The following is a 25,781-nucleotide window of genomic DNA, read 5'->3' on the forward strand; positions in this document are numbered from 1 at the left end:
TTATTTTTCCAGTTTCCTGATGCATTTTTTTTGCTCCCACTTTTGGTTACAGAAGGGATTTTGCATTACGTAGCAGCTTCTGCAAATCTGTTAATTTTATCCGTCCACAAATTTGATTTAAAGTCTTCAGGTGTCCTTCAGCGTCGGTACAGTTTGGAGAAATGACACAATATATCAGATTGTACTGTAGGCTTGTGAAACTTTTACACTGTACGTAAAGTTAACTGAGATGGGTTTAGGTTTCATTGGTCCTCTTATCATATATGACGTTTTATGCGTATCTTTATATTCCCTTGTACATTTGTTTTACTTTGGTCGAAATAAACTAATGATGATGAAAACAACGTGACTACATTAAGGAGACTACACCAAACGTTAAAAAATCTACTTGTCAAAGCAGCTGTTTAATCCAGACACATTTCAACTTACAAAAAGAAACAGCAATTAGCTCAAAGAACAAGGTCCAGAACAAACTACCTGTTCTGCCACAGCAGCCAGCTTCTTGTAAACCATGTGTGCAATGTATGTTCACAAAACAGATTTCCAACAACCCTGCCACCTGCTTTACCAATGGCTTGTCCTTCCTCACATCTGCTTATCGCCTCCATATTATCCACAACTTCATAAAACAAGGATTCAGGAACTTGTGCTGTTGAAACAGAGTGAAGACAGAGGCAGTGGGACAGCCTTCCACTAGTCCAACCCATCCGGGCAGGATTAGGGCCTCGTTTGTCCTTGTGGACCAGGACTTTTGCCTTAAAGTCAGACCCAAGAGCTCCGCTCTTGTGCACTAGACGTTCTTTACACCCATCAGTTCTGGTGCAGTTCAGAAGAAATCTGATGCTTTCCGCCTTTTGGGCAGCTGCAGAAGGTTATCAGTGATGGATGCTGGATCCTGTGCCGCGGCAGGACTGCGAGTAGCGTTTCTCGGGGACGGTGTTACTGTAGGTGTGTGCAGCCTGCCCGTTGGCGTTTTAGACCCGGGGGTGCCTGGGTGTGCCGGTGATGGGGTGTAGCTTGCGCGCAGTGCTTTATCTGTGTATTTGCTGGCAGTTCTATTGACCAAGCGTTGCAAGGCTGGAGAAAGGGCTGGACTCAACCCTTTTGGGGTAAGGCTGAAAGTAGAAAGAAATAAAATCAATACAAACAATAACACATTAAGAAAACAATATAACCATCAAAATCATATTAATGTAAGCACATTGTACTCAAAGTACAAAGGATCAAGTTAGTTCCCTGCAATAATAGATTTATGGCTTTATACCCTCTATTCAAATGAATGCTTTACAATATCTTGTGGCAAGATAAGGAGTTGTATGTAATATTTTTTAAGAAAGGTGAAACACTGTGACTCGACCATGGGTGTGAGCAATAAGACTTTGCCACGAAGTGGGCCAGAAACCAGGAATAACACATGCCTCAGCATTCCCTTCAGACTATTTTTCTGGCCACTGTGGCCAGCCTGAAATCATCATCACTGATAAAGAACAGATCAGATCCAGAGAGCTATCAAAGTTAAACCTTTCTTTTGGGGTACTAGCTATTTTACCAAACTGCATGAGAAACAATCTCAAGCAAGGTTCTATGCTCACTCGGAAGCAGAGGCTATGGAAGAGAATAAGCTTGCCCTTGGTGTCAAGTGTGGAAATCAGTGATTTTACTTTAAAAAAAAGGGTCTATTATAGTTAATTTGTCACACAATTTCCCCTACAAAATTATGAAAACACACAACTAGCAGCACTGGACACGATATTGTGGCACTTCCAGAAGGTCTTCTGGCGTCAAACTCTGCAGAAACTGGATACTCGGCAGAAAAGAAGGGTGAGATTCAATTAGGCGTTGAAGAAGCAGCCTTCTAAAGTACTCACAAAGGGGAACCGGATTATCTAGCAATTTGGAAAATTTAAATCTGAAATTCATACACCAATACCAGCAGTTAAGATCCCCAGGCCCAATAATCTGTCTCACTGTCAAGCAAAACACATGAGTTCAAAGACAAAAACATAAGATTTTGGGACAATTTATCCCAAACACAGGCAGCAATGCCCGATAAGTAGAAATACAAATAAAATAAATCTGTACTGGCAGAGAAGTCTAACTCGGGGAGACTAACAGTATTTTCATTAAAAGCATTAACACAAAAAACTGGAAAAATGTTACAGCGCTCTAGCTTTAGGAGTGGTTTCCTGCAAACATAATGCACCATGAATTTCACTTACAGTATTGCACTTCAAGTTGGAAGGTGAAAAAGTGAAATACCACAGTTACCCTGAATGTAGACAATCTAATTACACAAACACAACAGAAACGACTAAAATGCATTGTAACAATAATAAAAATACTAAAACTCAATAAACCATTCAAGCACAAACAAAATAACTTGGATGAGCCAACATGAGAGACAGTGACTTTTTGCAATTCACTGCAGGGTATGGTTGCCTGAGAATGGTCCTGTTACAGGAGGGACTCATAGGTGCATCTCCTTTTAAGCCTACACCTCCTTTGCAACTTCACCTGGAACAATTTGCAGAGGATAATCTCATGATTGCACAGCACCTTGCCTCTGGCCATTTATCCCCAGGCCTGGAAATCATACAGAACACCTCCAGTGCCTGCCACAGGATAAATCCCACAACCCTGTTACTCCAAGTGCTCTGCTGAAGGTCCCATGGGTGATGCAAAGCTTCTCAGATAACCCAAGGTATCCCTCACTCACATCTGCAGTCAAAGAGCACTCGGGTGAAAGAGGATTCCTGAGGTTTCCCTGACACCATACTCAGCCTTGTGGTTCACCATGGTATCTATTATCCCTAAAACAAGACAGAGGAGGTGTCACAATTACCTAGATCACACCTTGCAACTCTGTCGCCTCCATTCCACCCAACAACCATAGATCTGAGACGGTAGGTGACCAGAGACTCATCACACCCTTGGACAAGGCTGGTAAGCATAGGCTCCCCCACCTACCACTCGCATGCCAGGAACGGCCAGAGTGGAACGAGCACAGACAGGGTCATAAAATAAATACAACGCTGCATTGCGTGGACATTGAGAGGGAGGGCAGCGAAGAAACAAATTTCTTACAACTAGAGCTCTCCAACTATGGTATGTTTCATAAATTTGCATGCTCCAATCAATCCCAGTTGTTGAGTTTTGATAGGGCCTTACCAAAGCAGTAACCAATGAGAACGATCCTAACTGGCTACAGGCAGTTTACACATTCATCTCATTGAAATGTACACACACAGCAGCCAGCGCAGTAATTTGGCTCGGAACTGAACTTCAATCAAGGTCTGTCTAGAGAATCAGTTTTAACAGTTGAGACAACAAAGTGTGGAAAGGTCCCGATCAGTCTTTTCATAAACTGGTTATCAGGGGAAGAAGAGATGCTGTACCTGAAGAACACTGGGACCTGAATATAGCTGAGCGACAAAACCCTCACTGAACAGTATTTCAGCCCAGAAGTAGCACAGGCCTGAATTCAGAAGAAAGTCCGAATCTACAACCAGGAGAACATCCAAGGATGGAAAAATACATAAGAAAAAAGCATGGACAAAAATCAATAACTAGGGACAAAGGACCAGACGAAAAAGTTACCAGAACGTTTGAGAGACATGATATTGATGATTCCACCTCCTTTTATGGAGAGAAACAGGAAATGAGCAAGAAGAAGAACCAGCAGCAGCAGGAAGTGACATATAGAAAGGTGCACTGTCATGATGGATTGGAATATTAGTCACAAACCGGTGCTGGTAGCCACAACGGTTTGGACAGAAAACTTCCTGTTTTGGAAGTCGGAAAAACTGGTGAGGGTGCCATCTTGTGCAAGGTCAAGAGGTCCCCAAAAGAATCAGTAGTGCTGTCAACGACAGGTAAAAGAACCATGATTAGGTGCCATATTCCAGTTATAGGAGAAGCAACAACATCCCTTCCAGGGTACGTCCTGAGACAGCATGATGTATGTGAGGGTCTAAACTTATACAAGACTGTGCTTCTGCATTGGTCTCCAAGCAGCGAGCCACACTGGAAGGAACACACAGACCTCCCTCTAGTGAGGCTCTACCGGCAAGAAGACAAACACTGCCTGCAACCAGACATAACAGACGCCCCTCAGAGAGGAATCACTCGGGATCCATGGCCTAAAGCGCAGACTCCGAGAGGATGGGCTCAGGATTCCACAGACCGTTCACAAGCCCGCCAACAATGCAGCACTGTAGTGCTGACCAGTTATGCAAACGTGTTAACATTCTAATTCTGTGGCCTGGAGCAGCACACACGAAGATGCAGGGTTTTGGGAACAGCCCTGGGCTGCCACTGACAGTACCGAGCCCACCTTAGAGGCACACAGTAATGTACTCTGGTGAAAATAACCTTTTTCTGTAAGTGTGGAATCAACACGAGGGGTGCATGATCTTATTCCACACATAACCAACATATCATCCATGATAGTTATAGCCTTGACTGATGTTAAAGAATGGTTGTGAAAATTATAGAGTAAACTCTAAGGCCCTCATTACAACCCTGGTGGTCGGTGGTAAAGCGGCGGTAAGACCGCAAACAGGCCGGTGAAAAAAAAAATGGAATTATGACCGCAGCGGTTACCGATGCGGTCATCCGCCACTTCACCATTCCGACCGCCATGGCGGTGAAGACCGCTGGGCTGAAGATTGCGGTCTCCAGCCCGGCGGTCATCACTAGACCGCCGACGGTATCAGGACCCTGCATACCGCCATGGATCTCGAGTGGTTGGGAACCGCCATGAGATACATGGCAGTAGGCACTATCGGTGCCAGGGAATTCCTTCCCTGGCGCCGATAGGGGTCTCCCCCACCCCCAGCTACCCCCCACGAATCCTCCCCCCACACCCCCACAGGTGGCACAACCCCCACCCGACCCCAAACATGCACATATACACACCCCTACATGCACACACCCCCAACATGCACACATACACCCCGACAACACATACCCGCACACATACAGACATGCACACCGTCTGACCCGCACACATTTCCCATACAAACAACACCCCACACACACATACTCTCACTCACTCACCCCCTCTACACTCTCACACGCACACCCTCATGCACGCACACAACACCCCCCCACCCCCTTCCCTAACGGACAATCAACTTGCCTTGTCCGTTGATCCTCCGGGAGGGGACGGGATCCATGGGGGCAGCTCCGCCACCAGAACACCGCCACCAGAACACCGTCACCAGAACACCGTCACCAGAACACCGTCACCAGAACACCGCCACTCCGAATCATGGGACGTGATTCAGTGGGCGGTGTTCTGTTGACGCAGCGGTGGAGGTTGAGCAACCTCCACTTTCCCGCCGTCCGCCAGTATGGCTGATGGCGGCTTTCCGTACGAAAAAGGACGGCGGGCTGCCAGAGGTCATAATACGCGGCGCGGAAGACCGCCACCACTGGTGGTCTTCAGCACGGCGGTACCTCGGCAGTCTTGCGAAAAGACCGCCAAGGTCGTAATGACCCCCTATGTTTCTTTGGCAAAAACCAGGAGGCCAAAGGTTTTAGATGCCCTCTTGACCAAAGAATAAATCTGCTGATATCATCAAACAGACAGTCTAATAGAGGGGTTGTTTTGGCACTTGTTGGGACTATGTAGTCTGCCGAATCATCTCCTGGTGTGTTCTCTGACAGTTGGTCATTGTCCAGTCTGCAGGGAAATAAACTGAGACAGGAAGATTGGTAAGTGTTGTGCTGATGCAGGGGCTGTTGTGGAGGTTGGAACAGCTATATTAATGCCATATTGTTAGAAATGAGGTCTCTAGTTGGCAGGGTATGCACCCTGTCCAAGTAGGGACCACAGACCAAGTCAGGGTAAGTCACAACACAACCTAAATTATCCTGTGCTCACTCTCTGGTGGCTTGGCACGGAGCAGGCAGGCTTACCTTAGAAGGCAATGTGTAAAGTATTTGGGCAGTTCCTCATACAGTAACACAGTTTAGGATAATAGATAATATTTATCTGAATTAAATAAGACCAAAACAACAAAAATCCAAGATGCACAAGTCAATATATCACTTTTTTAAGGTTTAAATGAGTCTCAATCCTTAAGAATCAGTGGTTGTATCCTTTTAACACAGAGGACCTGGGATGTGTCAAAAATAAAGACTCAGAGGGCTGCAGAGGAGGGGATGCGTTGAAAATTAACGCAATGCGTTAGTTCTTCCGGCGCAGCAAAGGCAATGTTTCTTTCCATGCTGCAAGTTGATGCATCGTTTTCCAGGAAGGCAGCCTTGGTTCCTTTCTACAATGCAGGGATATTTTGATGCCCAGGGATGATGTGCTGAAAATCCAGAGCGCGTTGAGAAGAGGCAACAGGCATTTAGTCGATTTTCTGACACACTGGATGTTCTTCTCTTTGTTGAGGTCTTTGATAGCTCTGAGACCTCAAAACAGGAGGCACACTCAATCCAAGCCCTTGGAGAGCACTTGAGGAGGAAAGCAGAGTCCTTCCAGCAGAGTCAAGAGGCAGCAGGGTAACAAGCAGGCCAGCAGTCCTTCCAGCAAAGCAGTCCAGATGAGTCCTTTGGGCAGCCGGGCAGTCCGTCTGACACAGTCCACTTGTAGGTCCAGAAGTGTCTGATTTGGTGGTGTCACAGACGCAGTATATATACCCAAAAGTGCCTTTGAAGTGGAGGAAACTTCAAAAGAGTGGTTTTGAAGTACACAGGTTTCCCCTTTCAACCCGGACCTGTCTGCCAGGAGCCCTGTGGGGAGTTATCAGTCCTTTGTGTGAGGGCAGGCCACCGGCCTTTGACGTGTAAGAGAGAGCCCCTCCACCCTCCTGCCCGGGGAGACCCATCAGTATGCAGATGAATGCAGATACAGCTGAGTGCCCTGTGTTTATGGCTGTCTGGGTGGGATGCACAAGGGGAGCTGTTAACCAGCACAGACCAGACATGGAATGGAGACAGGCTGTAAGGCAGTGATGGCAATAAATGCAGAGAAATGCCTACTTTCTTCAAATGCATTTCTGAAATAGTGATGCAGAATCCAACTTCACCAGTAAGTAGTACTTCTCACTACCATTCCAACCATCCCAAACATGACAACTCTATTCCTCTCAGATCACAAATTACCACTTAAAAGCATATAAGGTAATTTCTAATGCTGGCCTATGAGAGGAGCAGGCTTCACAGTAGTGAAAAACGACAGGACATGTCAAACTTATATGTATATGTCCTGCCTTCTACTTACATAGTACCCTGCCCTATGGGTTACCTAGGGCCTACCTTAGGGGTGACTTATGTGTAACAAAAGGGGAATTTAAGGCTTGGCAAGTACTTTTAAATGCCATGTTCAAGTGGAAGGGAAACAGCACATACAGGCCTGGCAATCGCAGACATGAGAAATGGTTAAGGGTCTACTTATGTGGGTGGCACAAACAGTGCTGCAGGTCCACTAGTACAATCTACTATAAACATCCAGCATCATATTTTACTTTGCCACATGCAGCATCTATGCCTCAAGGCATATGGGTCTGCTTCATAATAAGGACTGTAACCCTCTCCATCACGCAGCCAGTCATAACAGCAATGCTAATCACCCTCCTTTTGGAAGGAGGGATAGTGTGAACCTTCCACCTCTCTTTGTTCCTGGTCTTGCAGAGGATCTTGGCCAATATACTTGCCTTGTAAACCAATGATGGACAACTGGCCTAGTGGTGTGTGGCGGCCCAATGAGGTCATCATCTCCTTTGTCTGCCTACCGATCCTTCTTGGTCTTGAATATCTTCATCTGGGTCCCAGCAGCAATCTTGACAGCTCAAGTACGCATTGGCAAAAACGGTGCTTAGGTGTTAGTGGACAATATCTAGGTGGTGGAAGCAATTTCTATCCTAGATATTTAGGGGTACCCCCTTCTGGGTCATCAATAAGGTTGTCAGAGATGATGAAGCAGATGCTAATGGAAGAGCCATCAACACTGCTACAAGTGCTGACTGAGATGTGTTCACCAATAACATTAGGCCAGGTGCTACTGCTGACAGGATAGCTAACGGCTTTGGCTAAAGGGACATCTACCTTGCAAAGCTACTGTCTGGGTTTGTGTGCAGATGGTCGGTTCACTGACGACACTGGTGGTGTGATCTCTGCCTTCTGGCAAATCATCATTGGCATCAATGGCTCAGCGTTCACTAGAAATCTGACGGCCAACCATAGCATTCGATTATGTTGTGGTGCCCATACTACTTTTTAATCTCCTTGGAAGGAGGCTTCATGGGGGATGATGGCAAGTCCTTTGAAGAAGCAGCCTTTGTGAGGCACTTTGGTTTTAGAAGTGCCAACTGAGAACAAGTCTATGCCTTTGTAGACGGTGCAGGTGGATCACTCCTCACTGACTCATCCAATGATGAGGCATCATTTTTTTCTCTCAAAATTTACTTTCAGAATTTCCTCTAAAATCACAACACATAAACAAGTCGCATTGTGCACCCCCTTCATGCCCCATTCAATACATATTGTGATTGATGACCAGTCCCCAGTAACACACGTGCAACAGGTAATCTTCATTTGACAACTTTTTGCTTCCTCAGTAATGAGTAGTAGCCTAACTTTAACAGAACCAGAACCCTACCCTGTGCAGTACTCCTGCACCACCTCATGTCCAATACAGTACCAGAGATACAACGTGCAGGGTATATGCACGTGTGTTAATTCGAAGCATGTCTTCCCCAAAACGAAGGAAGTCATGTGATACATCCGCCCACACTCCTAGACCATGCAACAGTGATGCCAAGCAGGCAGTACTGTGGCAAAAGTGTCAACAGCATCTTGGTAACCCCGCTCAGCCTATCTATGACCTCAATCCAGAAGCAAGATCTGTCCAAAGGCAGAAATGGGGCCCCATAGGCTCCACATTTAAAGCACTCTGCCAATCTAGTAGGTTAACTTTTGCTTAAAGTAATGGGCATATGGTACTTACAACGCGGGAAGTTAAAGTGAATCAATTTAACGTGAGAATTGCTTGACACCTTTTTGACCAGCTCATGTCATCATCACACACTTGAATGATTAGGTGCATCCGGAAACCTCATCCAGATCCCTGTGGCTGTACCAGCCAACGTGGTGTGTAAGAGAAATTGCCTTTCTCCTAGTTCAAATGACTCTAGCTTCTGGTAAGGTGATGAAGACCTTCCCCGAATGCACACATCCCCTTCCCTTCAATGAGGCATCGACATCATGGAGTCGATGTTCTGAAATGGAGCCAGGTCTCATATATTAAACTCTCTTAGCGAAAGGAGATTTCGGCAGGACCCCAGTCACTATTTTTTCTCATATCATAGTCGTCTGTCACACCACATAAGGGCTGCAGCATGTAGTCTACCACCCCTCATAAAAAATGTCGCTAGGCATCGTCGCTGTACGTTCCCTGTACAAGCCGTTTCTCCTAACTGTCTCCCTCCACCACCCATCTGGCAGCATATCGGATATGGGCCACATAATATAGCTCTAGATCCGGAAGGGCCTAACCAACCTCCTCCTGATCCATCATTAGGGTATTCAAAGCCAACCTGCTTCCCTTGCTGGCCCAAACCAAGAAGTTCAACAGACTGTTCAACTGTTGGAATAGAACGGGCCTCAAAGAGCAGAGAGAATTCGGGATTTTATACAGACAGCGTTGGCAGTAGTACAATTTTTGTAATGGCCTCGCTCCGCATATTAGAAAGAGGCAGTGTATTCCAAAATGTGATTGACGAGTGCAGCACTTCCACACATCCTTCCCATACTGTACGTGTATTGCTTTTCTTCTGACACGGCAACCATTATCCCCAGATATCTAAAAGTATACACTTCCCAGTGAATGCCCAACTCAGGCAGACGTTCTTTCAGGAGCCCAACCAGCGTACCCAGAGGGAGTAATATTTTGTGCCTTTTCATCTTCAATCCTGATATGTTACCAAAAGGATTCTAAGTGATTCAACAAACGTGACAGTAATTCCCTAGGTGAGCGGAGGTAAAACAGCACTGTCTGCATAAAATGAAATTACAAGCGTTGTGTGCCCTCACTGCTGTCCCCCAATCCTGTATTCCCTGCCTCATCCTGATGGCCAATGGCTTGAGAGCCACAGCAAAAAGCAGGGGCGAGAGGGGGCACCCCTGCATGGTGCCACTTCTGATACTCCATCCATTGGAGAAACAACCCCGACCCCTACTCTGATGCTGGCACTCAGGTCCTTATAGAATAGCTGCACACAACTGCAGAAGGACGCACCAAAACAATACCTCCATGAAATAGGCCCTATTTAGGGAGTCGAAGGCTTTGATGAGGAGGCATCTTTACGTGATATGTCAAATAACCACAGTAAACCCTTGTCCTTCAAAACCTTTGATGATAACTTGCAGCAGATCTTACAATACCTAGCATTATATGGAGTTGATGCATTATAGCTAGGGCAAAGACTGTCAATGCACTCACTGTGCGGGCTGTCTACAAAGATCTCAAGGGCACAAGTGTCACAAGGTCCGAACAAGACTTTCTCCTTAACAGGAGAGTAAGCCATTCACAAGAATTACTCATTGTTCTCTGGCTCAGAACATCAAAAACGACTCTATCCCACTAGAGAGGTGGAAAAAGAAACCTACAGCACAACCCGTGACATAAATCAGGCCTATGGTAAAGTCTAAGGAAAGTGAAGTTCAGAACACATTGCACTAATTGGTTGACATTTGGGTGCTTTTCTAAATACAGTTTTATAAACTTCAGGCATGTTTTTTGCTGCTGTTGTAAAGTACTGCAGGGACACCCAACTAGATAAAGGGGAATGATTTAAATATGTGGTTCTCTTAAAAATCTAATGCAGAAGCATAGATTAGATCAATTTTTTTAAATGTTTTATTTTTACATTTTAGCAATGGCACCATGAACAATACAATGAGGCATTGCCACCTAATAAATAACACTAAACAAACACTAAACAATTATTTAAGCAGGTTACACACTGTGATAACTACAGGAGCTGAGATAATCGACTATCAACAGCATATTAATAAATTTTTCAGGTTTACATTTTTCAGGTGATACAGACTCCTGGAATGCCCACGGGAACCCACCCTCGACCACCCTACATCCCTGTTTTGCATCCAAAAAGACTACATCAATGCAAGCTGGTGTGATTGGATAAATAAGCACGAAGTGGGTCCTAAATATCCCTAGGAAAAGATGCACTGAGGTTCTTCTATAACATAAATCTCTGACACAGCTATTCTTGGAGAATATCGTGCACATTTGGAAAGTGTCCGCGAGCATGGACCACATTTTTCATTATGGGGGTTATTACAACTTTGGAGGAGGTGTTAATCCGTCCCAAAAGTGACGGTAAAGTGACAGATATACCACCAGCCGTATTACGAGTTCCATAGGATATAATGGACTCGTAATACGGCTGGTGGTATATCCGTCACTTTACCGTCACTTTTGGGACGGATTAACACCTCCTCCAAAGTTGTAATAACCCCCTATGACTTTAAAATAAGAGAACCTGAACAAATATATTTGTTTCCCTGTAATTGTTCAGAGATTCAGCCATTGCTGAAAAGATGAGAGCAAGGAGGCGACTTTTGTCTCAGTTAACGTGTAGAATAAGACACTTGCAGCACACACACACAAAAAAAAAAAAAATAGGGACAAAGAAAAACAACACGCATCTTTTTCTGAAGCCACTGTCACTATCCTGAGGGATGCTGCAACATCTGTAACCATCTCCAGCTGAAGCAACTGTAATTCAAGCCAGTAGTTATAGGCAACCAGCACATTGATGTATGGTACTCTTTCAGGTCTTCAAAAGGCTCTTTGGAAAGAATGAGCTCAAATATTCACCAATTTCCCCCTCTATAACCACAACAGAATTCAACTGAATTCTCGGCATATGTTAATTTGGCACCTAAGAAAAAAACAAGTCAACAGGGCCAACACTCTACAAAAAGAAGAACGTGCAGGGCAGATATCTCAGAAAGAGGGAGGGGGCTCCTGGAGTGTTGCTCTGTAGACTGAATAAAAAACAGGTTCCTAACTTTTGGATGAAATCATTGCATGAAAGCGTCTACTTTTAAGAGTACTCTACACAGTGGTAAGAAACAAGCATTTGCTGTAAAAGAACAATGCTTTGCTAGTAAGAAGGCAAAGATATACCTGGCCAGATTTTCTGTGACTCGTCTTAAAGCCTCTTGTTTCTTGGCTCTGTTCTTGGCAGCTGCTTCATTGGCCATTTTCAAGCCTAGCCTCTCCCGGCGTCCCGGCTCTAAGATCTGAAAGCAAGGGAGGACAAGGTGAATCCTGGACTACTCCCTATATTACACACGTTCAATTTTATACACTTCTATGCAGTGTACAAAATAACACATACAAAATAGCCACTGGAATTTGGAACAGCTACAAGACTACCTTACTCTAATTTTCCACAATTTCAAGTTAGCATGACCTCAGATTAAGTAGTTGTAAAAAGCTGTGACAGTGTATATTTCTGCCACAGAATTAGATATATTCATTTCTACAAAAGCCTATAAAGACATTTTGTCTCCGAGGTCAGTCTACCTAACCAGGAAAACCAATAGGAATCAACCAGTGAAATATGGAATAACCTACCTTGAAGGCTGGTCCAGGTGACTTGTCCACATAAGGTGTCTCAGACCCATCCAACCGGAATGGAGTGCTCTCAATCTCACCCCAGGTCATAAGCGGGGAGTCTTCTACACCTGAAAATTACATTAACATGTCTGAAATAATCTCTTCCAATAGAATTTAAGTTGGCCAAATCCAAAGCCTAATCATTGTGGTGTGTACAGAATCATCAATCTAAAATCCCTGTCTATTACCCAGCTTATAATTACTTATTCTTTCATTTATTTTGGAATTTTGTTAAGTGCTGCATGTGGCCTATCAATTACTTCAGAGCACCAACAGAGAAGACAGATTGGCAGTTTATGAGGAGAGAGGATAGTTACAATTGAGTAGGGTGAGCAACCATCTCCAATATTTATCAGTCATGACCCCAGTTCTGTATGGAGTTTCACTGAATGTATATGTCCTGAACCTCTTGTAACTGGATTCATATCTCATATAAGAGCTACTTTTTCTGGAGCCATGCACATCGAACAATCTGCCTCTATATTTCATTATCTTGAAAAACTGAGGATGTATCAGGTAGTCCCACAGGTTGGGACTGGTGTCAATTACTGCAGGTATACTTGGGCTCTTCCCTATGAATACTGAACAGCACCTTACATTTAGTATTGCTCCACAAGTCTTTTTGATGGGTGCAGACAACATTTTGGGGGATTAATTCAGAGCCAGAGAAATGCAGGTCCATATCTTTGTGAGCGTGCTAGCTGAGGGCCCTTGTGCCCTGCCTGACCTTTTCACAAAATTGTGTGAATCCCTCTGCCAGAGATTGTGATTAGGGACTAGAATGGGGCATACTCTTCTTAACAACGTTAGCACCCATTTAAAATCTTATTGAGAGTTTTTTTGTAAGTGCTCAATGTTTTGTCCTCAGATTTAAAAAACCTTTGCTCCTATTTCTTTAGTGCCCAATCGTAGTGATCAGGAAGCACTTTTACCTGCTGAGTCCATCTGTGTGTGAGATCAGTTGAAGTAATAAGGCTGAGCACAAACATCAAGGATCCAGATTACACCTCAATTTGTGGTATACAGAGGCTACAACCCCTTCCACTAATTCAATAAAAGCACCATGGGAACATTTAAGCCGTCTGGCCACAATACTGATAACATGGACTGTAAAGACCAACTTGTATCACCTAGTACCACCAGTCAGCGGCACTGGGGAGGCTGGTGCATCTTGGCCATGTCTAGAGTGCTGCCACGTGAACTGTTCTAGGGATCATGGAAGGAGAGCTCATGAATGCAAAGTATGTAACCAAGTATTACTAATACATACGGCAGCTGTTACTGCAGGCACTAATTAGCAAGGTACAAAGATTCCAATGTAAATTTTGAGACAAATCTTCAGAATCTCCAGAGCCCACAGTGCCAGCATTCTCAGTATACATAATCATGGACATGGCACAGCACTCCCCTGGAGTATTGATTAGATCATATGTTGATGGTTTCCATTATGAATATGTTCTCTTTCATAAACAGCACCAATTTCACAAGCAATAATTCATTGGAATTAAGTCATTTCCAGGAATCCGGCTCTATATGTCACTGCTATGATGTTATTTCCAAGAATAGGAATTTTGAAACAATGAAACCTAAAAGTTTTTACACGTACTATGAAACCAAAAATTGTGTGTCTATGGAGCAGTATGGTCTCAACAACTAAAATTTATTTCACAAAATAGGCCTAAAGCAGAACAAATGATTTCCTCTGATGTCACCACTGCCCCGCCCCCACCAAAGAAGCTAAAAGGCTGATTTATATTTTGGTAGATGGAAGTATTGTAGTCAGGACAACAGAGTAATATGCTCCTTCGCCTTAACTGCACCTCGGCCCACCATATTATGAAAATTACCACCAAGCTGGTGGTGATTTCTTAAAGCACTGCCAGGAACCACCGTCCCAGCGGTTCCTGTAAATGCTTTTTGCAGTTTGGTGCAGGGCTCCGTCAACATAACGGACCCCTTTACCAAACAGTTTTTTTTATTTTCAAAAAGAAATTCCACAGAAGGATTTTATTTTTGAAAATAAAAAAGAAAATGTCCCCTTCGCCGTGGAAGTCGTCTCCCAAGGTGAAGGGGCCATTCTTTCTTTTTTACTGCCTGGAGGTGACGGACAGGTAAAAACAGCTATATTCCCTCCCTTCCTAATTGGGCAGATGGACATACAGCCAATTCTCCGACCCTTAACTTGTAGGTCTGTCGAAGCAGTTTGGCTAGAGTGGCTAGAGTGGAGACCGAGTAGTCTTCGCTGTGATCCAACTATGGTCCACCCATTTTTAAATCTGGCAGGTGGACCATAATGTTGTTGGCAAGTGCAATGAATCACCACTGTGATGGAGTATGCTTACCGCCAACATTTAAATCAGGCCCTAACTCTCCAAGAATGTGGAGATAAATTTGCCATGCTCAGAGATCTCCACTGTCTCACTGTCTGCAAGCATCACATTCAAGGCCTTTTACCACAGTCTTAACAGAGGCATTCCAGGATGTTGGCTCGCTCATCTTCCACCCCACCAATAGTGAGCTGGTGGTATGCCAGAAACCTTGCTGAGAAGGCCAGAGGGCACAGTAAAGATAGCAGAGGATGGAACGAGTGCTTTTTACGCACTTTTCTTGAAGGGGAATACCTAAGCTATCAACACTCACATAAGAGGCATATGTACGTTTTTTCACACTTTCTTTAATGTCGTCATAATTATATACTTTACAACTGTGCTGTGATTTACAGTTTCATTTAGGCCTCCTTCGACTACAAATGGCATCAATCTCTTAAGTGCAGAAAGAGGAGGCCTCAATGGCACATCTCTTTAAAAGTCTATTGATCACTATAGCTAGCCATCATTTTCTCATTCCTGTGAGTAGATCCTGGCTACAAACATAATAAAGCAGGTCCCTCCTTTCTGGGACACGAGAGTGCACAACAAAGTGTCAGTGAATATGTTTCTGCTCTCTGAGACACCCAATGCCTCCACCAAAGCATATAATGGTGCTGCAGGTGTGAAACCCATGTGCTAAGTGTGAAGGACTCAATGCGCATCCTAATCAAAGCATAACTAGTTAGTGGGGGGCATGGTGACCCCATGCAGACTCTCTGTGGGAAGCAAATGTGTTGGTTAGAACAACCACCTCTTTAAGATTGCGTGAATGTTAACGTTTGTAATCAGTGTTGGTTTGGGATTGCTGGAGATTGAAGCCCTTCGTATGTCCCTGTAACAGGCACAGAATGTGAAGCGCACCTAAAGCTGTCTTACTCTATAATTTCAACATGATGTGACAATGAACTGGATAGTAAGTAATACTTGCTACAGCTTCTGTACTCCACCTAGGTTGAGACATCATCCCCCTTCAACCATCTCCATTGTCAATGAGATTTCCAGTCTGGCTACCAACAGGGCCAATATAAGCAAGGGAGTTTCAGCTAAGGCGATTGATTCTTGGCCATGGATTTCCAGTAAGGCCCTCAACCTGAATATGGACAACCAACAAGGGCTTCTGATGACAACCAAAATGATTATGATTTGAGCCGGTGACCTGAAGTGTAAGGATTTTCTAACCCTGGCCAAACTGGTAAACAATTGAGTTCTTTGATCTAACAACACATCGCTGGGAAAGTTATCAGAACCCTGGTACTGAAGAATAAAGAGCATTTTAAACACCTTGCTGAAGCACGACACACAAAGTACCTTTTCTGCATGTCAGTTACATCCTTTGTGCATCTACACATACATCATAGTTCATGTTTCTTCTTACCAGGAATGGGAGATGGTGTGCCGACAAATCCATATCCTTGGACCTTCGGAGAGTCTTGAGGGATCAGCTCCTTCCCATCCGGCCCTACCTTCCCCTGCTTGTACTAAACAAAAATAAAAAAAGGGACTCATTCACCACAACTGCAAAGAGAGCCTTCTATAAAATACAGCTGTCTGTCTTAGATTGAAATTATGCAACAATTGAAAAACAAAGTATGTGGCATTGTGAGCTTAGTTATGCATCAGGAAAAGGCAAATTATGTAACATAATCTGGCACATTCTCCAATAGTTTTATCTTGCTATTTCGTCATTTGAACGCACACTAATAACATTACAAAGGTTTCACTTCATTAATACAGATGTAAGGCCTAAATATAAGAATCAATAACTAATACTAAAGAGTATGCTGCTGTGGTCCACCACAAGTGGAATCTTGTTTTTAGTAACTTTTAACGCTTCAAGGCTAGAAACACATTTTCTAATGCTGAAATCTGGCCATTACGCAGCAGACAGTGGATTTTGTGTCAAGTGGGGCCAATAATTCTCTGGAAAATCCTCAGTCCACAGACCTGCATTATATCCACTGCCTCTGTGTATACTAGCCAGGACTTCTGTAATCTATGTGCCATGTCAGTCTGGGACAGAAACAGTGTACAAAAACAACTCCCAGCCACCAACTCCAACAAATCACTGATATGTTTCTTCCCCAAGGCATAATCTTCTGCATGCCTTTGACCATGATTGGGAGAAAAGGATGAAAGACTGACTAACGTAGGGTTTAATGATTGAAGGAATGAACAAATGAAAGAAGTAATTATATAGGAAGAAAAAAAGGAGTGCAAAAGTAGAAAGAGGTTAATGATAAATGAGAGCAAGAAAGGAAGGGAAGCAGGGGGGTCAAGGAAGCAAAGTAGAGACTGAGGGAGGAAGTGAGAAGGTTTGCGGAAGAACGGCGGGGAAGGAGCAGAGGAAGAAAATCATGGAAGGACTGAGGAAGTTGAAGGAATTGATAACAAAAGAAGGAATAAATTGGGGATGGAAAATAGGGTGTAAGGAAAGAAGCAGGAAAGGGCAAAATGGAAGGAAAGATGAAATGGAGCAGAAGGAAGGAAGGGAGGAATAGGAGCACCAGAATCGAAGCCCAAAAGTCAAGAGATGCACAGGAGAGGTGGCAGAGAGTAACAGGAGTAAACGTAAACTGGGCAAGGCTTGTGCTCTACCTGTGCGTTGAGGGCAGCTGCTTGCTGTAACTGGCTTTTGCTCAAGGCTTGACTGAAGGGGTCTTTCAGGAAACGGGTGTTCCGGTGGATCACGTCTCGGGGCTTCTTGAACACATCATCAAGATCAGGCACACCTAAAAGTCACATGAGAAAAACATGCTGAGGAACAGTATAAAGGGTGGCAAACAAGTGAGAGCCATGTGATCAGAATGCATCTATCCATCAGGCACTGCCAGTCGGTCTGTTCCAAGTCAACACTTGCAGCCCTACGCGACTTGTGCCAAAATGTGCAAGGCTCACAACCCTCAAGCAAGACCACAACAACTAACTTAACAGAGTTTTCAAGTCCTTGACAACTCATCATTACTACACAGGTTTCAAATGGTTGCTTAATGTAGGTGGTGCTAACAGGGAGTTAGTGCCCCCTTCAATAGAGGGGTCAATGAATTAATGTGTATGGATAACAGTGATCGTTCGCAGTAGGAACCTGGGTTTAGAGAAGGTGTCCTGCACATGCTTCAGGCAGATGACACCAACCTGTCACTGATGGTCTTTAACCTTTTCTGATAGGTTATGGATGCTTGAGCTGTCAGGAAGCATAAGACTTACCTGCGGGGTAATACATCAGGCAGTTCTTTGCCTGGTACCTCCATGTATCCACGCCTGCCTGAGTGCTCTGAATGGCTTGCCGCTCGGCTGAAGGCAGAGCCATGTTTTCCTGGTGCTTCTGCAATGAACCAAAGAAAAGTCAGAATAACACATTCAAACCAAAGCCTCTTGTGCCTGGACTCCTTTCAAGTAAATCTACAAGAAAACAATGTTTTAGGGAAGAATACGCTTAACACATCAGTCAATCGTCTCTATTTATAGTGACCTCTGAGAGCAGCATCTTGACACTCTTTGAACCCTGAAACTTTCTTCACTCAAGAAGAAAGCGGGGGAGGTATACAGCATCGAAGGGAAGTTATCTAGAACAGTATGCAAAGATAAAAAAAGATATGGATAGTGCACCACTGCACAAAGTCAGTAAAGTCCAGTAACACAACGTTGGGCCAGATGTAGCAAATAAAAAATTTGCGAGTTGCAAAGTGCGAGTCCATGCGACTCGCAATTTGCAACTCGCAAATTGGTATGCAGTACGGTGTCTCAGACACCGACTGCAACTCGCTATGGGGTCGCAATGACCCACCTCATCAATATTCATGAGGTGGGTCGCAAATTGCGGCCCCATAGCGAGTATAGGCACTCGCAAACATGGAGGCCTGCTGTCGTCAGCAGACCTCCTTGTTCGTGACTGCTTTCAATAAAGCAGTTTTTTTTTTTTAAGTGTAGCCCGTTTTCCTTAAAGGAAAACGAGCTGCACTTAAAAAAAACGAAACCTTTAGTTTCGTTTTTTTTTCAGGGCAGGTAGTGGTCCCTTGGACCACTACCTACCCTGAAAAAATATTTTTGGGTCCATTCACAAAGTGGAAGGGGTCCCATGGGGACCCCTTCCAATTTGCGAGTGGGTTACCATCCACTTGAAGTGGATGGTAACTGCGACACCATTTGCGACCGCATATGCTGTCGCAAATGGTATTGCATACCACTCAGAATCGCAAATAGGAAGGGAACACCCCTTCCTATTTGCGATTCTGAAATGCATATTGCGAGTCGGTCCCGACTCGCAATATGCATTTCTGCATAGCAAAGAGGCATTTGCGCCTCGCAAACGGCGATTTTCGCCGTTTGCGAGGCGCAAATCCTTTGCTACATCTGGCCCGTTGTCTTTTAAAAATCTTCATTTTTTATGATTGCTTTTTCTTGAACAAACGAGCAATCAGCCAACGCGTTTCGTCCTACACAAAAAGACTTCTTCAGGGCTTATATTTGCATGGTCTTTAAATTGATTGTCTTTCCATATTATTGGAATTAAATGTCCAACCTATTATTATCCATAACATAAGGGATCAGCCATGTCCGTCCCGGTCGGCAAAGAAAGTAAAAAGTACTTTCTTTGCCGACCGGGACGGATATGGCTGATATCTTTTTGCATGTAATCCTTTCAGGATTGCCCCTGTGGTGGCAGGTGCCGTGATTTGTGCACAGGTATAGCCATAGATATTGGGCGACAATATAGTTCACAGAGTTTTAATATTTATGGTAGTCCAAGACAGGTGCATTTGTAAGGTTTAACCCGCCACCAATTCAGTAGCAGTATGCAAAGATGTCTAGAATTAGCTATGTCAGACATGGAGGTTGATGCACAACAGCCTGCAGTAGCAGAATGATATCACACTATCTCTGACGCCCTGTAACATCAGGGGATTGACCGGCCCTCCCGTCTGACTAGTAGCCCCTCAACAACCACTTATTTACTGCTGTCAGGTTAAGAGAAGAACAGAAAGTGAAAGAATTTGATTTCACACTATGAAATTATAAACGTATCAGTTAAATACAGGCAACATACTGTGCATTCACTGAACTAGGTATTTCAATTAAAGAAAGGAGAGTAAAGACACTATTACAAGTATGTTACAAACAAATCTTGGTATTTTTCCTCCTCTGCCTCATGACCCCATGCACCCCAGGACAGCCACCATTTACACAGGAGCACTCCCACTTGTCAATCTTCCTCCCTTCCTCATTGACCAGTGTCTTCCAGGACAGCCTCCTTTACACTCAGTAGCTTCCCATCACTACTCCACCATTGCTTTACGGCCTCACTTAGTGAGCCCTCATCATTAATGGTTCCATATCTGCCTTGTGCAGTAAAGTCGACGCTAGCAACTCCCCAGGGCATATCACACCTTCCCATCTGATTCATGCAGCCAACCCCTGTGGCAGTCCCCATATACTCCACAACGCCCCCAACAATGAGTGCTTCCCATCCGACCCATTCAGCCAAACGCCACCGACAGCTGCGATCTACTCAACGATGCCCCACCTGTAAGGACTCCTCTTCTGCCTCGTGCAGCCAGCTGTTCCTCATTTTCTCACGTTCTTCAGCCACATCCATGATTTGCTCGAAGGATGCGTTGTCCTCACTGGTGTGTTTGGCTAAGAAGTCATCCAGGCCTGGGAGGGAAGCCTTATTCTCATCCTTCTCTGCATCTCCTAGATGGAATGTGAAAAAAAACTGTCTATGCTGCAGACCCACTGTTTTTACATTGTTGTACAATAAGTATTAGAAGGTCCAGCTGAAATCAGAAAATCCAGATACCCACAGACTTCCAAAGAGCATACTTGCATACATCCAAAACAGTACAGATAGGCCATGCATTTGTCAATCACTGTGTTCAAAAGAACACGTTTCACCGTGATGCCACACAGCCCTACAGCAGTTGCCAATGCACAGAACTCCTAACATACACCCAACATGACCCTGATATACTGTAGAGTCAGACTTACATTTATCCTTCAAGCACAGAAAAGGTGGAAGTAGTTGGCACACCCTTCTGCCCTTAACTCTTAAATAACACATCCGTGCACCAAAAGGGTAACAGAAAGGTTACTGCCACCGAAATTACAAAAGGAACACAACACAATGCTTGCAAAACTTCATCACACCCACAGTCATACTCTAGTCTCGAATGGTAACTTAAAGTCATGTGGAAAGTCAGGGAACCGCTGAAAGTGCAATGAGGCCAAACAATGAGTAGAACCAGCACAAAATATAGTCTTTAAAAGGACTATGTAATACAGTACTCTTTGCCCTGTTCTAGAAAGCTGAATCAGGGGATCTCTACCAGGTCATGATCATCAGATCAATGTGTTATAAAAAGAGGATGCTGGTTGATTCTCGAGTTTTCATTAAACACTAGGGCTGCCCAGTATTCTAATCATGTAAGTGGGACATGCAATTCCATCTGGAAGTCAACGTAGCTGCTTAGCAATCCCGGGAACACAATTTTGCTTTTTTTGCAGTTCTTTCAAGTGAACAACTATATTTTTCAGACAGGAAAGGAAGCTATTGTCCAAGGACTGTGTTCATGCTTACAGCCTAACTGTGGTTATCAAGGGACAGTAGATAAAAGGTAACCGATGGATAGTCATTACCCTGCTTTAGCTTTTACTATGATAGGCTCCATCACACATTGTGCGCACTACGTTCATAAATTGTGTTTCAAATAAACTGACTTTCCAAAAATTCATATGGGGTTGTATCAACTGGCAATTAATGAGATAGGCTTTTGATTAAAAAAAAAGATCAAGTCTGCCTAGAACAGAGTGAGCTTCTGGTATAAAGAATACATCCAATCCTCCATCCTTGAAAGATTGTTAGGAGTGTGGTATTTCTCTTGTTGGACTTACGCTGTAATGTAAGCTTGTGTATCAGTCGGCATGTACCTAACACTTCTCAATAATTAAATCCATGAAATTATATGTTACACACAGGATGACACCTGGAAATCTGGGAAACACCATAGCTCAATGTGTTTGGTTTAGCATCAACTTTCCTCTGAGCACCAAGGACATCAACACACTGCAGGCTTTTTGAACCCAGAAACTTTCTTTACTTGCTCTAGGCTAGTAAGGTAGTCCACAGTATAGAAGGGAAGTTGTATAGCACAGTAAGCTAAGAATTTACAATAGAACACGTGGATGTACAAATGCTTGAGGTAGCAGAATGATATATTAAGCTGTAATGTCAATTATCATGATCCGCCTGTTTGCTGCTGTCGGATAAGTGGAAAGTGTGGATTGTGGAAACAAACATACGGAGTCCTGTTTACTTTCTGTTGTGCCACTTTGTCAGGTCCACGGAGACATGGGCAATGCCCCTGGTACCAGTGATGTTTCATTAATGAACATTTCAACAATAATTTATTTTATATGAATATTTTCCTACTAAAACTCTTTTAGTTGTTTTGCAGCACAGCTTTTCCAAAACTTAAAGACAGTTGCAAAGATCTGGAAAAAAAAAAACTTCACAAAGGTTGCTCACACCTATATGCAGCTCACGTTAAACTTTTCCTGCCCGGATATTAGTTTATTCAACTAAATGGGAACGAAGTGTAAGTTGTATTAAAGTTGCCTTTGACCTTTTAGAATTGCTCAGGGTTGCAATCCTAGTCGTAGCTGAAGCTCTGAGGAAATAACAAACAAAGCATATCAAGAAATTAATCGGACTACTGGACACCAACAGGAGTATGATGTTGAAATCAAGTTGTGGTTTAAAGTCATGGTTAGGCACTTGAGTTGGGGGTGGGTGGGGGTACCGCTCTGTCAGAGGAGCATGCCATAAATGTGACATTCTTTGATCCCAATCAAGCTATCCACCAAGCAGAGATGCCAATAAGGGCTAGATCATGGTGCATAATTCAGGCAGTCACAGGTGCTGCAAGTGAGTTGTAAAGAGCCTGCAGGGTTGCAGCCTGTCAAAGAGAAGAGCTATTTAAATCTAGTCTGCTACAGGGTGTAGATCAACACGTACGAGCCATTCCTGGCCCTCAATTCTTCCTCTAGAACTCTCCTTTGAATGCCCACACAGGTCACAGAAAGGACAACGTTTAACCATTAGTGGGCACACAGCTAAGAATAAACCTGCTAAGCTCTGACAACAGCCAGACAGCCTCCAATTTTTTTTAAAATTGGACATTTAGGGTAACTTTATCTGTAAAATATAAGATCTGGGTCTGCATGTCCTCACTACTCACAGGTTTGAAAAACTCTCACGTTTCTCAATACAATGCATGAGAAGGTCATCCAGTATTGTCCTCTTTATTCCAAGACAGCAGGTACCAGAACGCAAAGAAATTAACTGAACTGCAAGACCTCTACACACATGGAATCAGGAAACTTGAGAGCTATGGAGAGATACATTATCTGCTATTTCAATAAATATTGTCAATTCTCCCCACGGATTCTAGTAGCCCCCCTCTTTGCCATTTTGCATAACTCTGCAGCTGATCTTACCTTAAAATTCACTGTGAGATATCTCTTCCTTACCTGAAATGCCTGCAACCAGCCATCTACACTGTAAAGTATTTCTCTTAAGAAAAGCCCCCTTCATCCATCCATGCTCTCACTGGACATAGCCCATAACCTATCTCCCTTTATCACTCTGTGCTCTCTCCTTACATAGTCCAAAACCAGCCTCTCTTTAATCAATTTGTGCTTTACCGCCAATGTCTTTCTCTTCTCCTTCTCCTTTCCTTGAAAAACCTCCACTTCCTCGCAATGTGCTCATCCAACATATATCTTCTTGTACAGTACCCTTAACAAATTGTTTCATCATCCATACATTATCTTGCAGCATGTCCATCTGTTGTTTCCTTACCATCTGTCACAACTTTGTTCCCACTTCTGAGTTTATTCATCAGGGACGGGGAGCCAAGTTCAGTCTCCGGCGTTTCAAAAGTCGCTGGGGTGACATCTGCATTGGGACAAAAAACTTTTTATGAGCAAGTTTTTCAAAAACTAGGACTAAAGATTTTTTGCATGTTTTTGAATCAGATCTCCTCTGGTAGATTATAGGTATCACAGCAACAAAGATGTTAGTGAATTATCTATAGAACACATATCAGTCTACAAGTTGAAGGGAGCGTTGTCAATCAAACTCTATAACTTATCTCTAAGGATCCCAAATACCCAATGGACAAGATCTGCTGTTGCATTCTGAAAGGCCAGCAGTATCTCAAAATCTTGCTTTAAATGGAAGGGTTTGGAGATTCTCTGTGTATGAGCTGCTGTTCAGACGCATGTGGGCTTGGGTGCTCTGCTAATAATAATAATAATAATAATAATAATAATAATAATAATAATAGAATGTCTAAAGCGCAATAGTTACTTTGAAGAAGTGTCCCTGCGATGCATAGTCAGAAACTCTCAAGGATGGTTTGCAAAAGGCTAAGCAGAACTAACAGTCTATCCAAAAACCCACGTCTTTAGATGTTTGCGGAACACAGCCTCTTTCTCCAATTGTCTAAGACAGAGAGGAAGAGGGTTCCATAACTTTGGTGCCTAAAAAATAAATGAACTGCCCCCAGTGCGGACCTTCTTAACTCTGGGTATTTGAGCCAACAGCGTCCCAGAGGACCTGAGACACCTTGCAGGAGAGTAAGGCCTGATAAGAGGGTGCACGTAACTGGCCCCTGTCTCCCTAATGGCTCAGTAGCAGAAGCAAAGAGCCTCAAAGACGTTTCTTAATCAGGAACCAGTGAAATTTGCTCAGAGCTGGGCTCATAGAGGCCCACTTGGAAAGAGTCTGCACACGCTGAAGCTCATCAGCCGACACTGCGAGACTCCCAAGTAAAGGATGTTACAATAATCTAACCGGGAGATAACAAGTGCCTGAATCACAGTTTTTTGGGCAGCCTCAGGCAAAAGGCGAATTATGTTTTCTGATTATGGAGTTAGAAGACATTAAAAGATGGCTTCCAGAAATGGTCTTATTAGTCGTTACAAGGTGGCTTCCAAAGAATGTGGTATTAGCGGTTACAATGTTGCCTACAAATGATGTGTTAGCACCCACTGAAAGAGCACCAATTAGCCAAACAAGAATAGCAGGTTGGTGTACAGAGTATTTGGCCATACACTGGTATGCCAACAGCTTGCCTGGTAATGTACACATATCAACAAGAGTGCAACAATTACTAATTAGATCTCAAAGTCACCATAGTTGGGATTAAATGCATTATCTGTTCCTTTTCTTAATACATTGGCTTGACTTGAACCCACTTTTCCTCAAGAAGCCAAGCAACTGTAACGTCAGCAAAAGTATGGGGCACTATAGACAAACAGACACACAATTACCTAATCAGTTCACCAAAAAAAAACAAAGGGAATAAGTAATGCACAAAATGTAGTACGAAAGGCTGAGCAGCAAAATATTTGCCCAATCTTTGATGCTCACTGAAAATGTTAATAAAGTACTTGCCCTGTTATCTACAGAGGAGGAGAAAACATGCATTCACTGTTCCACTGATAACTGAAAGGCAAAATATATTTCTTCTTATCAACAATGTACTAAATTGTGTGGAAGACGCCCCCAATTTCGGGGTGGCATTTACAGATGTAAATCTCTACTCTATGGCTTTACCCTAAGTAATTTTGGCAGTCATTAGTCTCCCTGTGTCTTTGTATAAGCACCCACGCATGCCCTTTACTAGTATGTGGGAATTATAGGAGCTCCATATTAATTCTCTCAACTGCTAATGATTCGAGCTCAAATG

The 25,781-nt window shown here is 43.7% G+C and overlaps 1 protein-coding gene across 1 annotated transcript in view; it reads right to left on the reverse strand.

The window, feature by feature from the left end:
* Positions 1 to 385: 385 nt before the first annotated feature.
* Positions 386 to 25,781, reverse strand: part of ESS2 (ess-2 splicing factor homolog) — a 35,438-nt gene continuing 10,042 nt past the window's right edge. The window contains exons 3-10 of the mRNA XM_069215198.1: positions 23,888 to 23,983; positions 20,552 to 20,721; positions 18,235 to 18,352; positions 17,626 to 17,759; positions 16,406 to 16,508; positions 12,620 to 12,729; positions 12,167 to 12,282; positions 386 to 1,115 (exon numbers count right to left, since the gene is read on the reverse strand). Of these exons, the coding sequence (XP_069071299.1) occupies positions 827 to 1,115; positions 12,167 to 12,282; positions 12,620 to 12,729; positions 16,406 to 16,508; positions 17,626 to 17,759; positions 18,235 to 18,352; positions 20,552 to 20,721; positions 23,888 to 23,983 (1,136 nt within the window). The 3' untranslated portion in view covers positions 386 to 826. The remainder of the gene's footprint in view (positions 1,116 to 12,166; positions 12,283 to 12,619; positions 12,730 to 16,405; positions 16,509 to 17,625; positions 17,760 to 18,234; positions 18,353 to 20,551; positions 20,722 to 23,887; positions 23,984 to 25,781) is intronic.

The sequence above is a fragment of the Pleurodeles waltl genome, chromosome 11 (genome assembly GCF_031143425.1).
Source record: "Pleurodeles waltl isolate 20211129_DDA chromosome 11, aPleWal1.hap1.20221129, whole genome shotgun sequence".
Classification (NCBI taxonomy): domain Eukaryota; kingdom Metazoa; phylum Chordata; class Amphibia; order Caudata; family Salamandridae; genus Pleurodeles; species Pleurodeles waltl.